Consider the following 17,088-nt stretch of genomic DNA (forward strand, 5'->3'; position numbering starts at 1 on the left):
CCTGAAGAACATACCAATATTACCCCCGGACACGTTGCTTTGCGTCATGGACATTAGCAGCTTATATACAAGAATCCCTCATGAAGAGGGCCTAGCTGCAACGAGGGAATTTTTGATTTCCAATGGTATACACTCATTGGACCTTGGCTTGTTTGTGGATCTGTTACGCATGACGCTTACGAAGAATTACTTCCTTTTCAATGGAAATTTTTATAAACAGCTGTCAGGGTGCTCCATGGGGAGTAACGTCTCCCCTTCCTTTGCGAACGTGTATATGTTTAGGGAGAAAAAATATATGTTCTTCGAGAATATGGAGACAAGAAATAAAATCATTATGGCCCATTATTAAAACCGATGAAGGACTACCCTCTCTCTGAGACAGGACCCCATTAATCTGCCATACCCAAGGCAGGAGCATACGGGACATCATTGTCCACAACAATGTTACAGGGTTCACCTCTGCCTTGGAAGCCAACTACACAAATTTTTTAAGGCGTCAAAAAAAAATTCTCGTTAGCCAGTGGTTATCGTTATGAAGACTTTAAGCTGAAAGATGTTAATAGATGTTAGCTTTTTTCTTCTCCTCCGCTTTCTTTCTATCACTTTTTATATCTTCTATTATTACATGATTTGATACATTTTATATAATTTACCAGGAGCATTTAATGAGCCTATTGGCCATTATCTGTCGATATATCGACTTAGGCGCTCGGGAGACTGCCAGTTCAATAAATCATTGAGGTATCTATCAGGGCGCCTCCTTGCAAGTCTAATATGATTTTTGTTTCTGATTACGCAAATGGAGTTTTGAACGGAGAGGAAATACAGTTCCAGTTAGAGTAGTATTTGCTACTTTAGGATACCAGTCATGACCCTCAAGATACGGGGTGTAGTATGAATATAATCATGAATACGAACAGTCTCCTCATACAATCAATATTGATCCAGGGAAATATTGATATTGATCCAGGCAAATGTTGTCTTCAGACGTTATATGTGTGCTTTTTCTCTTCTTCATTTTATTGTTTTCTTGTTTTCATTTTATTGACCCAGTCCATGTGACTGCTGTCATTCAGGGTCTGTTGATGTTCTCCCTCAAACGTGGCTATTTTATCTTTTACCACGTTGAGTTCCCTTGTGGATTCTTCTACCACCAAGAGGATCAGATCCATAGAACATTTGTTCAGGATACTGATCCACTTGGTGCAAAAGGCCGGATTGTGTTGGCCTATAGTGGGGGAATTATGCACGCGAAAGCCACGTGGTATTTGTCTATTCCTGTAATACTCCGACAGTGTGATCCCATGCATCAGGAAATCCACTTCCTTCTTTTTCATGCGGATTAATTCCTGGAAGATCTCTTCTCCGGTCGTGTGGGCCCCCATGTCAAACACTTTTTCAGTGTAGAGCAGTGGTGGCCAACCTGTGGCTCTTGAGCCTCATGCGGCTCTCCCCCTTGTAAAGTGCGGCTCCTGCTCCCACTGCTGCCTGCCGCCCACCGTCTGTCCCAGTCCCCCCTGCTGCCGGTTCCCTGAATCCCTTCTCCTTCTGAGGGGAGGAGAGCGCGCATCGCGCATCTCTCCTACCCCTTACTGTGCATCCTTGTGACTGGGCCGTCCGCCAATCAGAGCTCACGGGCCAGCAGCCAATCAGGAGCCGGCCAGCGAGCTTTGATTGGTGGACGGCCCAGTCACAGGTAAGTGAGAGGGAGGAGATGCGCGGTGTGCTGTGCTCTCCACCCATCGGTGACATGACAGGAGGACTGCAGGGGGACACCAGACTGTCCTCTCCCCGCCTGGCAGCAGCAGCAAAAAAGGTGAGTGCTGCTGCTGGGAAATTTGCACTGTGGGGGCATAGCAGTTTGTGGCACTGTAGGGGCATAGCAGTTTGTGGCACTGTGGGGGCATACCCGGCACCGTGTGGTGCATACCTGGCACCGTGGGGGGCATATGTGTATCTGGCACTATTGGGGCATATGTACATATGGCACTGCACTATTGGAGGCATATTTGTATCACACCCACCCAAGAGGTCAAAATAGACTACGCCCCTTTTTTTGGCGCATGTGCCTTCGGCACGCGCATGATGTCGGCTCTTTAGCTTGACTACCGATATTTTTCGGCTCTAAAAAGTTAGTGTTGTCACATTGTAGCATTTGTACATTTTCATCTCCTTCTGCTATAGCGGGTGTTGCCATCTTCAAATCAAAGTGCAGGTGCCAGGAAAAAGTGCTGGTGCTCAATAAAGTGCTGTGTGTAGTCACTGTCAAAGGAAGTCGATATTTGTGCAGTGTCCTCTGTGTCCAATATCCTTCCTTCGTGGGACAGTTCTGGTTGAGGTCCTGTGCTGTAGGTTAACTGCGGCCAGAGGGTGATGCAGCTGACGTGCCTTGACTAGAAGTCAGTGTCCCAATACAGGACGCTCTGACTGAAATATAATCTGTGCAGGGGTCCGGCGTGGAGGCACCTGTTCAAGGTAAGGTATAAAATGTATGCCTTTGTATGTACACACTGTTACTGTCCTGAAGACGAGCCATAGGCTCGAAACGCCGTTGGCAGCACAGACACATAAAGTCTTTTGTACTTTTAAAGGGAGTGACGTTCTTTCTATTCGTGACATATATATATATATATATATATATATGCATTGGAATCCGCACACAATTCAATGGTTCATCACGGTAGTGCTCACTCCAAGGCACAAGTCCACAATATAGAATTTTTTGAAAGGAGGGCACTCACCAATTCGCAGAAATTTTTTCTTATTTATTCAATTCATTAAAATATTGAACCTTACATAGTCGTCAACGTTTCGGTCCGCATTTCAGACCTTCTTCAAGACTAACAGAGTAGCAACAAGAGATCATACTCCAACACTCAGGTCTCTGTTGGAGTATGATCTCTTGTTGCTACTCTGTTAGTCTTGAAGAAGGTCTGAAATGCGGACCGAAACGTTGACGACTATGTAAGGTTCAATATTTTAATGAATTGAATAAATAAGAAAAAATTTCTGCGAATTGGTGAGTGCCCTCCTTTCAAAAAAAAAAATTCTATATATATATATATATATATATATATATATATAAGCAATGTGTTACAGAGACCACGCCCACTTTTTATGAGGCCACGCCCACCTTCCATGGAGCGCACATTAGGTTGGGGGAGGGGGAGGCAATCTCCAGGAATCGCTGATGCTTGAGGTGTCAACCCTAGTCATGAATGCTGACATTTGACCGGCAAAAGAAGGGGGGGTACTTGTGTACTATCACGGCTCCCATCTCATCCCATCTCATTGCATACCATAAGGCTTAATATGGTATGCAATGAGATGAGATGTGCTGCGATGGGACCTGATCTTATACAATTTAAAATTGTATACCATTGTATATGGCATACGATGAGATGAGATTTTAAATTGTATAAGCACACTAATGGGTGCTTTCAAGGTCAATTGGCCCCCCTATAAGATTTTTAATTGTATAAGCACCCTAATGGGTGCTTACAATGTTAAATGCACCCCCACGCCACCCCCACTATCAATGCCAACCCGAAGCGTGGCGAGCGCAGCGAGCCCGCGAGGGGCGGCGGTACGCGTCCTCCGACCTTTTCATACCCCCACTATCCATGTCGGCGTGGAGTTGATTCTTTATAGTGTGGCGAGCGCAGCGAGCCACCAAGCCTGAAGTGTGGCGAGCGCACGCGTAATACATGTAAAGTATTACGCGTGCGCTCGCCACGCTTCGGGCTCTGGGGCTCGCTGCGCTCGCCACACTATATAAAATCAACTCCACGCCGACATGGATAGTGGGGGTATGAAAAGGTCGGAGGACACGTACCGCCGCCCCTCGTGGGCTTGCTGCGCTCGCCACGCTTCGGGTTGGCGTTGATAGTGGGGGTGGCTGGGGGGTGCATTTAACATTGTAAGCACCCATTAGGGTGCTTATACAATTAAAAATCTTATAGGGGGGCCAATTGACCTTGAAAGCACCCATTAGTGTGCTTATACAATTTAAAATCTCATCTCATCGTATGCCATTGTATGCCATATACAATATAAGATGGAAATCGTGGGAGCCGTGATAATACACAAGTACCGAAGGGGGTGTGGGGGCTAATGCGGGGCCCCCGCTAATTGCAGGAGTCTTGCCCACCCTTCTGGTAAGCCGGGAGGGGAACCCAATTTTTGGGACCCACTCGGCCATTCCAGGAGGGTAGGTAAGTATGATGCATAATGACTACTGAGTGATACTATATCAATCGCATAAACCATTGAACATGATTCATTTTGATCAGTCTGCTACAATATGTTGCACTGTTAATCCTTTGTACTTGTGTGTACCGGTATTATTTCCGTGTTTTTACTGATTGTGTATTGTTGTTATGACACTGGCCTGGCCCCCATCATCGCGAGTGGAGGATGATGTCATTAAGGGCCTTATTTTGGTTCATTCTTTCTGACAAAATCCTTCTTAGATGGGCAAAACCATGTGCACTGCAGGTGGGGCAGGTGTTACTTGTGCAGAGAGAATTAGATTTGGGTGGGGTTTTACTTCAAAGTGAGATCTATATTGCAGTGTAAAAATAAAGCAGTCAGTATTTTCCCTGCACAGAAACAAAATTACTAACCCAAATCTAATTCTCTCTGCACATGTTACATCTGCCCCCCCTGCAGTGCACATGGTTTTGTCCATCTAAGAAGGATTTTGTCAGAAAGAATGAACCAAAATAAGGCCCTAAGTCTGGGACTGGAAGTCAGGTGGCCACGTCTGTGTCCATGTGGGTGTCTATTTAGGTAAGAACGTTGCATTATGTTTGTATCATTGAAATAAGGCGGTGATTCTGATCACCACACTCCCCTGAGTGATGGTGAGCGACTGCGCATGGGCATATACTTTTATGCACATGTGCAGCCACTAGGAGCGAGCGGGCAAGGGGAAATGCTACAGTAGTTCGCCATCCTGTTCACACCTAGCAGTGTGAGTGGGGGGCTGGGGGCGGTGAGGGGCTGCTGCCATGGGAGCATTTCATGGCCACCCCCATGAAAACGCTGAGTGTTCACATGTAAATTCGCCCATGACGTGGATGCGGGCAGCTGCCGTCAGTGGATGTCAGCTGCCGTCAGTGGATGTCAGCTGCCCCCCACCCACTTCCCATACAGGGCACACACAGATGTAAGACACCAGAGAGGTGTCTTACATCTGCGAGTGCCTGAAAAATCATTCGATAGTTGGTGACCATCAAATGATTTTGCCCCTGCACGCAAGGCTGCGAATGGATGTTTATGCTAAATATCCATTCGCATGCATGTGGGGATATAGGGCGTGCGGGGGAGGGTGGCCGTTCATGCATTAAAGTGATGCAAATTTTTCAGCTTTGCGTGTCAACCAGAATGACCTCGAAGATGTAGTAAACAACTGAAACGTTGGATGCATGCTGCAGGGGGCCCATTTATCAAGAATAGCATTTACAACGTGATCTGGGCAGAATATTACCGGCCATACTTTCGCTGGAATGTATGATCCCCACACTCAAAGGAGCCCGTCCCTGTCATCTGGGCGCTGGGGGTTCTGCACATGCGCAGTTAGCGCTGACCCCCTGCCATTCCAGCAGCAGTTTGGCCCATCACTAGTTCCAGAGGGAGTCCCGGTCCCAGTGGAGGACCCTGGCCTGCAGTGGATGATCCCGGCCCAGCACTGCGGCAGAGACTCCAGGCAGGCAGGGCCTGGTTGGGAGCCCTAGGATTGACTGGGAAGCCCGTCCGGCCCCATGGATCTCTGGATGAACTTGGCCGCCCATGAGAAAGTATGGCTCCAGAGATTGGGCTAGAGAGGGCCTAGCTTTGACCACAGGCCTCACTGTCTATCCCAGGCCCCTGACCTCACTGACTCTTCAGCCCCCCCAGCCTCATGGACTCTCTCTCTACCCCGGCCGCTGCTTGCCGCTGCCTGTGCTGTCCAAGCTGCCCACGCTGGCTCTGCCTACAGGAGGATGGCCTGGTGAGGCCTTCAAGATGGAGCCACAAATGGCTGCCTAGGAATTGTGCACTCAGCAATATGTATCCATGTCTCCCGTGTGATAACTGTACTGTCCCTGCTACAACTATGCTGTCTCTGCTCATGCTGTCACCTGCCCGGCTGCTGCAAAGACCAGTGGCGCCATGGAAAGCTGCCTAGGCGCTGTGCAGCTTGGTGGGTGTGTATTTCCTGTGTGATAAGTGTACTGTCTCTGCTTGTATTATTACATACCCGGCTGTTGCAATGACCAGTGGCGCCGCTGATGGCTGCTTAGGCGCTGTGCAGCTCGGCAGGCATGTGATCACCGCAAGTGATGTCTAAATGCTCTCAATGTAAAGTGTATAATGTCTCAATGGAATGTATGTAATGTCTCCTCCCCACCCCCATTTCATCCCTGCTTGATGCTGCACTGTAATCCCCAAAAAATTTCTAGTGTGCGCAAGCACACATGGCCAATAAAGTTGATTCTATTCCATGCAATGCGCTGCTGCCCGATATTGACACATCGGGCAGTTTCGCATCCCCCATAGAAACCTATGGGGATTCAGCCGGCGGTGGTGCAGGAGGGATACCCCCCCCCCCCAAGGTAAGTTAACCCCCCCCCCAAGTAAAGTTAAACCCCCCCCCCAACCCTGCCTTACCCCTCCGTGTGCAGAGTCCCCCCCCCCCCCGATCTGTGGTCCAAGCGCTGTTCATACTCCTCTCCTCCTGGCTCCTGCTGCTATTGAAAAATGACCCTCACAAAATGGCTGCCCCTAATAGCAGACCATTTTTAAATATGCTAGATGAGGCCGCCATCTCTTCTGGCATCCTCAAAAACTGCTGTATGGGGGCAGACATTTTTTCAAGGTCATTTTTCAATAGCGGTAGGAGCCAGGTGGAGAGCCGGCACCACCGACAAGTACACCTCGCAGTCACATCACCCATAGGTTTCTATGGTAAGTGATGCTGCCCGATGGATGTATCAACATCAGGAAGCATCGCATCAGGTCCCCGGGCTGCGTGGTCAGTAGGGTCAGCAGGGGTTAAGTGTCCATGCGCAGAGATCCCCCCCCCCCCCTGCCAGGGTTGCATATTGCAATGTGATCCTGGGTGGTAAATTCCGCCCAGATCACATTGTATATGTGATCCAATATTAAATGGGCCCCATAGGGGGGGGGGCTTTGAAAAATTTGCTATGGGCCTCACAAAGTTGCATTTACCCCTGAATTGATACATGCCTGCTATGTAAACAAGGATGAAGTAAGCTTCCTATTCTTGTGCTATGTAGTCATTTGCGGATTGGGACAAAATTATCAGTGGCCGATGGTTATTCATCGGCCCCTTAACACGAGTCTTGGGGGGTGATTCAGGTTAGCTTTCTATTTTCCTAATTTGGTCTGGGGACTGATGTTGCGCGTCTGTGCATGCGTATGGGCAAAAATACGCATGTGCAGACCCGCTGTGTACTCACACTCATGAATGGCATTTGCACAGACAGGAGTGGGAAGGGGCTGTCTTATGGGAACACCCAGCATTTCCTGGGCGCACCCACAAAACGGTGGGTGCGCTGAGAAAAACGCTGGGCATCCCCATGTGAACGTTGGCATGTCAAAGCCTGCTTGGCGTGTGCAGCTGACATCACACGCTGAATTTGGCCATGTTGTTGGCAAATTAAAGACAGTCCAGACTGATTTATATTGGCGAACGGGTAAAAAAATAATTCGATGGGCAGCGACTATCAAAATTATTTTTTGTCCTTACGGCCGCATGCAAATGGGTTTGTAAGCGAACACATACATTTGCATGCAAATGAGGCCATTCACTTGGCGAAAGGAGCCAGGCGTTTAACCGCTCGCTAAGTAGCAAATGTACGCTGGTTAGCGAGCAAACCTGAATCAGGCCCTTGATAGGGTTCCTTTACTGACAAATAATCAGAGCTGCACACATTGGGCCTTATTCTAGTTCACTCTTAGATGCAAATTCCTTCTTAGCTGGACAAAACCATGTGCACTGCAGGGGGGCAGATGTAACATGTGCAGAGTGATTTAGCTTTGGGTGAGTTATTTTGTTTCTGTGCAGGGTAAATACTGTCTGCTTTCTTCATACACTGCAATATAAATTTCACTTTGATTAAAAACCCCACCCAAATTTAATTCTCTCTGCACGTTACATCTGCCCCACCTGCAGTGCACATGGTTTTGTCCAGCTAAGAAGGAATTTGTCAGAAAGAGTGAACCAAAATAACCCCCATTGTTACTAGATCACCACAGGACTGCGTTTACTAGGTTCGTCCACTAGAGAGCGGAGACATTCCCTCGGTGACCTTCCCGAACAGCCTTGTCCGCTGTGTCAGTGTCTGCAGCACTGAGGGTACACACAGGTGGCCCGCTCTATTTCTTGTCCATGAGCGATTGCCAGGGCCCACCGTTTACCTCACTCGTTTCACCTATGCTGCTGTGCTGGGCTTTTACACGTGGTGCACGAAGAATGAGGATGAGTGAAGGCAGTTGTCATGGACACCGTAATCCCGCCCACTCCATCACTAATGGCGGAGCTCTTCGAAGGGGAGGAGCTTTAAGCGTCCGGATGACGTCACTGGCGTGTGCTGCTGCAGCTGCTGCTGTGGGGACCGGTGTCAGGAACCGGACCGGGGCAGGTAACGTGATCTTGGCTCAGGTTGTCAGGGATCCGGGGTAGGGGTTCTTGGCACAGGGTACAGTATAGGTAGGTTTCCAATGTTGCCCATGTTTGCCGGTGTTATATACCCCTTTCTAATGTGTAATCTTTAATTCGCATTGCTGCTTTTTCTGTCACCCACATTCCTGGTACACGCAGATTACCTAGTGCTGTGATGGGGATAGGGCCCTGTCTAATGTAATATGGGATTTGCAAACCGGGATGAGATGCATTGTATGGCCTGTGTGCATTTTCATTTACCTTTCCAATCTATGGGCCAGATGTGACTGCTGATTTATCACTAAATACTGTGTCAGCTATTGTTCTTCTACCCAATACCTCAGCAAGAAAATAAAGTCATAAAGGATGTATTGGGTGTTATTCTATATGGTTATAGAATGTTATATCAGCACCTTTGGGTTAAAGCATGAAATACCAGTCTGCGCGTTGTTACAGTCGGTGATAGTAGTCCATTTGGGCTTCAAGGTGCTTGTGTTTAGGTTTCAGGGTGAGACCCTGGATTGTGCGTGCGTTTGCTGCCCAAGACCCTGGATTGTGCGTGCGTTTGCTGCCCAAGACCCTGGACTGTGCGTGCGTTTGCTGCCCAAGACCCTGGATTGTGCGTGCGTTTGCTGCCCAAGACCCTGGATTGTGCGTGCGTTTGCTGCCCAAGACCCTGGTTTGTCCTTGCGTTTGCTCCCAGAGACCCTGGTTTGTCCTTGCTTTTGCTGCTGGAGATACAATGTGAAACTACACTGTAATATTTTAGTGTGTGATGCTATTATGTTGCATTGTTGTAATGGGTGTTACCAGTGTGTTACAGCGTGAGTTGCCAGTGTGCCCCTTGTTAGTGGGTGACCCCAATGCCAGTATGTTCGTTGTTACAGCACAATATCTTAGTTCGTTTCTTAAGGTGGGTTGTTTCAGCATAAGGTGCCATTGTATTTATTATTATAAAGGATGAGACTAGTGTATTTATTGTTACAGCAGGTGATGCCAGCGCATAAAATGGTGCCACGTGAGGTGCCAGTGAATTTGTAATAACAAAAGATGACAGTGCGTGATTGAGCTATGGAAGTGGTTGTAGAGTAGCAATTTATTAAAGTAAACCAAAATAGAATCTAATACTAGCTGAGAAGAGCATTTCCTGTAAAAGTGCGGTGGCATGTATTGCATTGATATTGACAGGTACCAGTCACACTTTCTTGTTATGTTAGTGATTGACAGGTGAGATGGCGGCTCTGTGCTAGTCACTGATCCTTCCTGTTTATCTCGGTGAGGATGGGGGCACTTACAAGTCGGCAGCATGCAGGAGTTGAAGAGGTGGACATGCTGTCTAGTTCCATCTACAGATACCCACCCAAGTCTGGTGAGTTCTGGCGCAGGTATATGTGTGTTATGTCATGCATTAGGAGACCTTGCCTATATTGCTAACAAGTTTACAAATGTCATATTTCATCTACTTTGTTAAGCCTTACTTGCTCTGATGAAGGGTTTTACTGAGGCCTCCTGCTGAGTATAGTCAGTAGGTTGACTTGGCTAAGGTTGGCAGGTTGACACAAACATTAGGGCGACAATGGCAAGGTTGATAGTCAAAAGGTTGACATGAGTTTTGACTGGGTTTTTTTTTTTAGCCGACCTGTGCCGACAGGAGGTATTTCATGCCCTACCATCCACTAGGGTGTGGAGGAAGAATAGAATAGAATAGAGTGCCAAGCTCAGCTAGGCACCATTCTGCGATTGCCTTGTGAGGGCATGTGGTACAATTTGACAGTATCCATGTTGACATTTGGGACAAATGAGATGACAAATTAATGTTGCCCTTTTGACTGTTGACCTTGCCATTGACGATCTAATGCTTGGCCAAGACAACCTAAGCCATGTTGTCCTTCAGTGGTTGACCCAATGAATGTCTACCTAATGACCCATAATCCTGTCTTAGGTTCTATTTTATCCATGTTTTATGTGTTTCCTAGCTTATTATGATGAATTGTATAACCTATTGTTAGAGCAGTGTGCATTAATACTGTATATGGGACGATTCAATGATCAGCTAGGTGCGGCAGCTGAGTACATATACTGCCATCACTGCGCCCTTTTACTGTTACCAGTTTTTTCACCCTGTTCAGAAGACGCATCACAGGCTTTGCACCTACTTCAAATTTTAAAGGTGACATTAAAATGTTCCAATACTGTGGTAAATATGGCACGAGTAAAAGTAATTATTTTTTTTGGTAACTCAATTTGTGCATTTATTCATATTTTGAAAAAAATAAAGTGCTATAATCCAGATATAAGAGTTAAACTGGGTACACACTCGGGGGTAGATTTATTAAGCTTTAAGGAGATAAACTTGAGATAACGTGAAAAATAAAGCACCAGCCAATGAACTGTGTTTGAAAATGACAGTTGGGAGTTGATTGGCTGGTGCTTTATCACCTTTCACTTTATACCAGTTTATCTCTTCGCCAGGTTTAATACATCTGCCCCTATATGACTTGCGGCACTGCCAATATAATTAATGGTGTCAGTGGTTCTGCAGAGCGAATGACCTAGAGCTAAAACAATTAACAATATTGTTCAGTGACTTCAGCCGCACCCCCACCAAACATTCTCATACAGTATGTTATAAACCTATGAAAATGGTGAGCGGTATAATGGTTTTTGTTTGGCGCCAGTCATTTATAGCACTTCCAGCACAGTCGTCCCCGAGTCCTATAACTGCATTTATGCTAAACTCATAAAATGTCATTTTGTATAAGGTAACAGGTATCTGCGTTAAGTCATATGTTATAAGGCAATGGGTAGGTCTAGTTGGATTGATATGTTCACGACTTGGCCGGTGTTATTTGGGGGGGAAAAAGTGTGACACTTTTTTTTTTTTTTCTTTTATTTCTTCTGTAATGTGTTCTCTGCTTATGCAGCAAACTCCTTATTACGCAAGTGGCTATAGTACAATGTGGTGCCCCGGCCTCTGATTGCAAAGAAACAGATTAGAGCATTGGTCCCTCCCTGCAACCTTTTACTATATCTTAGCTGCAATCTGTTAGATCAGTGCAGCCTGTTATTCCATAAAGGTATTGCAGGCCCCACGCAAGGAAGTCATTTCAGGCCCAGGAATCATTGTCACTTGATTTTACATAGCATGTCTCCTTACTGTACAGTATATCTTGAATAGCAGGATAAGACCCTCAAGATTTTGGTTAGGTGGAAGCATCTACATGTGGAAATCACAGGGCATTTGCCAAGTGTCGTGGTGTGTGTGTGTGTGTGTGTGTGTGCACTAGTATTAATATTGCACTTGGATGCATGTATTTGTAGCAGTTGCATCAGTCAATGATCTGGTGAAGGGTGTATCACAGCAGCGTGCGTTGTCTGCATAGCTTGCTGCATTAGCCCTGCAGAGTCTCACTCAGGGGCAGGAGTCTCTGCCGCACTGTTGTCATTTAGTTAGTGGCTTGTGTGCCAATCATGTCATTCCAGATGATCGCACGGCCAGTTCATTTGTTGCTGAATGCACAGCCACCCACATTTACATATCAGGCACATCCGCTTTTATTTGATTAAGGGTGACCCTACATAAATAAGGTTGCCAGCCTAGTCTTACTGCTTTCTTATTCATATCTAGGCAATAAAATGCCCCTTACTTATACAGTGGTACAATAACTGTATATTAGAAAATACTCAGTGATGTTGTACTCCTCCTATATAAAATAGATGACATGATTGAAAATAATGACCGAAGCCTGACCGAGAAGGAATTCTATTAAGTGTCACCTCCTGAGACAGACTATGCACACAGGCAGTTTACTATTGCTTAGCTCAATATTCACGTAAGCCTTTTCTATAAAGACTCCAATCAGCATGGATGATGTTACAGGAATGTGGCCCTTTCCCTACTTCATCTACCAGGCCTTCTCCTTCAGCGCACCTCTACCTCTGCTGCTAAATAATGCAGGTGATCCAGGAAGCAGTCTGCTTGAATAATACATGAGATAGAGGAAGGACATGGAGTTAAATTGTTTTATGACTGTGCTTAACCCTTTTCATATCAATATCTGTGTGATGCAGGTGTTGTTTCCATTTTGTGGGCAATTCCATGTAACAATAACAGTTTTCTTTCTAAGCTTGAGCACTTCTATTAGGCGAAATAGGTAGCTACAATGATGACTAATGTTCTAAAGGTTAGATACCTGACAGGCCTTGCAGTCTGGATTATTCATGAGAATTTTCTGTGTACTCCTCAGTTTCCAGAGTAACTAGTTGTCTTATTGGCCTAGCGCTGTAGATTCTTATTTGTAGAAGTATCTTCCCAAATATCATTTAGTAGAATTTTGTGACCCAAATGATGTTATATATTTTATCTGAGCTTGTTAGCAGCTTTCTCATTGTATATACCGTTTCGGTACTTGTGTAGTTTCACGGCGCCCGATATATCGGATGTGATATCAGCCGATATATCGATGCGATTTTTGACCTGTTCATAACCCCACTATCCACTACGCGATTTTATATAGTGTGGCGAGCGCAGTAATCCGCGTCCCGCTTCGGGCTCACTGCGCTCGCCACACTATATAAAATCAACTCCATACGTAGTGGATGGTGGGGTTATGAACAGGTCAAAAATGTCTTCGGATCGCATCCGATATATCGGGCGCCGTGAAACTACACAAGTACCAATGTTTCTGTTAATATGCACTTAGGAACGTCTCTGGTCTATGTATATTTGTGGTAACTTCTCTGTGCTCACGCTGTTTCCGGTCTGTCTAATTCCCACAACTTACCTTTCTCTCCCAGGTAGTTACTTTGCCAGCCATTTTATTATGGGTGGGGAAAAGTTTGAGTCTAGCCACCCTGAGGGTTACTTGTTTGGGGAGAACAGTGACCTGAACTTTCTTGGAAGCCGCCCTGTCACGGTATGTATATTGCTGTTTGTTCTGACCTCTTAAAACTTTCCTAGTCTTTGTCACGGTTAAAATGAAAAGAAGGGCTGGGTTATTATGACATGTTGATTTTTATTTCATTTATATTAAGATTAATTCCAACCAAAACTGAAAAATCAGTTGTGATTGGTTCCCCATTCTGCCTGGGTTATACAGACCTGGTCATCTGGCACGGAGAGAGCAAACGGCCATCTTTGGACTCTCTCCTATTCCGGTGTTTGTTTCAGACAGGCAGCGCTGTACACTGACAGGGCTCTGCCTGCAAATCTGCGTGCCTGATGTTTCAGGACACTGAGCCTCATGAATACTTGGTCCTAAGTTAGTTTTTGGAAATGGGTATACTTTATGGTATTGCACCCATTTATTGTATGTAAGCTGTCATCAGATTGTGAGTGCACATTCCTCTAATTGCTCTCTATCCATATGTCAGTATATCATTTTTCTGCTTCCACCTCCACCCACTCTGCCCCCTCCTTCCTATGCCAGCCTGTGTGTCTGGGGCACACCAAGAGGCTGCTTCTTCTCTATGCACAGATGGATCACCATGCTCACACGTGTATGGGTAATCCTGCACACATGTAGCATTAGCTGTCACTGCTGCAAGCCCAGAGGTGCTTTATCCCTGACTGACTCTACCCTTCGGTTCTTCATTAATTATGTGACTACAATGTGTAATTTCATGTATACGTTTCAAGGATTAGAACTAAAAAAAAAAAAGTAATCTGCTTATCTCTCATTTGCATAGATACATAACCCCTACTTTAACCTTTATAACAATAATTAGTCCAGTCATTGGTGCATATTGTTAACCCATTCATGTCATGTAACTTCTCTATTGTAAACAGAAGTGGTAATTCCTCACTGTCATGGTTCCCTAATGTCTTATCCTTATTGTACCAGCTTTGCTTGAATGAAGATGTATCTCCACACTGCTTGCACGGGTTTCCTTCTCTCAACACACAGATGTGTTACATATCGCATTAATCCGCCCTTTCTCCTGGTGTGTTCTAATTGCATTGCACTGCAACAAAGATGCATTTTTAGGTGAAAAGGGGAGACAAATAGTCTGGCAAAGTTGCACAGGACCTGGCGCTCCAATAGGATCTGTTTGGTAAAACTGCAGCAATAATATGTGTACATCGTACAACTAGCTTACCCCAGCCCATCATTGCTGTGTGACTTGTCCATGCAGCCCACCAAGAACTACTGCAACCTGATTGGGTCAGTTTGCAGATGTAGGTCCTCCTGTATCAAACTACTACTTTCCTATAGATTGTAAACTTACAAATTGTTAAATACAGTGGAATATGCTGATGCATATAATGAAATGTTAATAATTCATTAGCAATTATTTAGTAAAAGGAAGCCTTATTTTGGTGTAGAGACTTGTAAATGGATTTGAAGTTGTTGAAGTAACTGCTATTTATGTTCCTTTTTAAAATAGTGTGTGGGTCTGATTTGGATTATACTCTTCTGGTGCTTGTTGTCCAATAACAAGTTCCACTTAGGATGGCCTGTGGTAGCTTTGGTATGATAGGGATTATTTTGTTAGTAACTAGACTGGTATATATTCTACAGTGGGTATTTAAGTTTTCAGTCCACTGGACCATTTACTGGCTTGGCTCTGGTTGCTTAAGGGTTTCTCCTCCATTGAATAACTATATAACAATTGGTATCAAGCCTGTTAGACAAGTATAAATAGTGCTCATGTAGCCATCTGGGCCTGATGCTTTCTTTTTTTTAGTGGGTTGTTATTTGAAGTTACATTGTTACATGGCATTGAGTAGTGGACCTTGGATAACATTAGTTGGGAAACTTCAACTTTTTTGTGTGTGGTTTTCAAGAGTTAACTTTTGAATGGTGTCTGGGGCTATTAAATTCTGTAGTTGATTGATTTAATTTATTTATGTCCTCTTGTTCGGATGGAAATGGTTTTTCTTTAGATTGTTTTAATTTGGGTATATCAGGTACATTTATAGCATTTTGTGGGCTTTTAGAAAGATCTTTGGTTTTACAGCTATGCTCGAGTTTCACTTTATTTTTCTTTAGAACACAAATTGTATCTCCATTTTGTTGTCTGAAAGCTCCAGATGCTGTTGTCCTCAGTGTAAAGGAATGCCACTGTGTTCCTCAACTGGATGGTTTTATGTTGGACAGACGGGTGTGGTATGGGGGTCTGGCGATCAATAATGTTGGAATCCTAATTGACAGTACTCCAACACAAGCACAAAGAAGCCCCATACGGCATGCTGCGCTCATCATGGGGGGTTTTAGTCTCCTTCTATGGGGGTCCTGGACCCCCACAAGGGAGAAATGCCCCTGTTAGTCAGAATCCAGACTGACAGTAGTGCAGTGGTTCCCAAACTGTGTGCCGTGGCTCCCTGGGGTGCCTCGGGACACTCGCAGGGGTGCCGCGCCTTGGTGGTCCAGGACCAACTCAAATTATTAATGGTTAATTATTTATGAGCAAAACCAGTGCTGGTGGCTGCCAGTCATAGAATGTGTACAAACAGAAGCAAATCCTGCCCTTTACCACATAACTGACGCTAAGAATCGCATATAAACCCAATCTAATTCATTTTTTTTGGGACCTAGGGGTGCCGTGAAAACAATTCAGATTCTCTAGGGTGCCGTAAATCAAAAAAGATTGGGAACCCCTGCAGTAGTGTCATCCGGCACCCGGACAGACTGTGAGGTTGCTCTGTGATTCAAAATAATGTTGGAAACCACAGCCCAGGTGTATTTATCACCATAGCTTTCATCTACAAGAAGAATGTCCGCTGCCATCTGTACATGCAGCTGAATAGGGGGATATCTCTAGTGATGTCATGCTGCATGGCCACGTGACCCAACCATCCACTGTCACTCATTGTTGCCGGCATCCGCACGTGTGTATGCACTTACCGATACCAGCATTACTGCCAGTTTCCATCACTGCATCATCTAGTAGGAACCCGAAATTAGTTATATTATGTTTTTAGCCTGTGAATGGTGGGTACACCCGCTATTTGCTCTGGTTGCTTGCCTGTTACAGCCACTTGGGGCTCCCTCTTGCTAAACTTGTTGCACTCACAGCCAGCATACAGTACTTTATGCTTTTGTCGTACCTCGCGTCATTGACTTGTGTTATCCTCAGATACATTTCCCATCATCAGTTTGCCATTATTCCAAATTGCAACTGGCCTTTTAGATAGGCTGTGATGACTGGACATCTACAAAGCTACTAGATACAGATGCTAGAGATCCAACAGCCCTGCTGGCAAGTACTACAACATATAGCACCAGGAAGCTCCACGTGGCTTCAAGTCCTTACAGCCAAGTGGCTCCAAGTCTTTACTGTCCAGTAACATGTTGCACAGCAAGGATGGTACACAACTTGGATCACTGTCAAAACTCTGTTTGGTGTTCCTGGTGGTAAGCTGATGTTGGAGAAGATGAGAACATGGCTGAGGACAGCACTTCATTACTTCCTTA

At 45.5% G+C, this 17,088-nt stretch overlaps 1 protein-coding gene across 3 annotated transcripts in view; it reads left to right on the plus strand.

Annotated features, from left to right (window-relative positions):
* The first annotated feature begins 8,525 nt into the window (after positions 1–8,525).
* The window catches only part of RNF157 (ring finger protein 157), a 44,130-nt gene continuing 35,567 nt past the window's right edge, over positions 8,526–17,088 (plus strand). For all 3 annotated transcript variants that reach the window (XM_083147939.1, XM_083147941.1, XM_083147940.1), the window contains exons 1-3: positions 8,526–8,651; positions 9,889–10,040; positions 13,469–13,587. In XM_083147939.1, coding sequence (XP_083004065.1) covers positions 9,953–10,040; positions 13,469–13,587 — 207 coding nt within the window. In that variant the 5' untranslated portion in view covers positions 8,526–8,651; positions 9,889–9,952. The remainder of the gene's footprint in view (positions 8,652–9,888; positions 10,041–13,468; positions 13,588–17,088) is intronic.

Source organism: Crinia signifera, chromosome 6 (genome assembly GCF_055691185.1).
Source record: "Crinia signifera chromosome 6, ASM5569118v1, whole genome shotgun sequence".
NCBI classification, from domain to species: domain Eukaryota; kingdom Metazoa; phylum Chordata; class Amphibia; order Anura; family Myobatrachidae; genus Crinia; species Crinia signifera.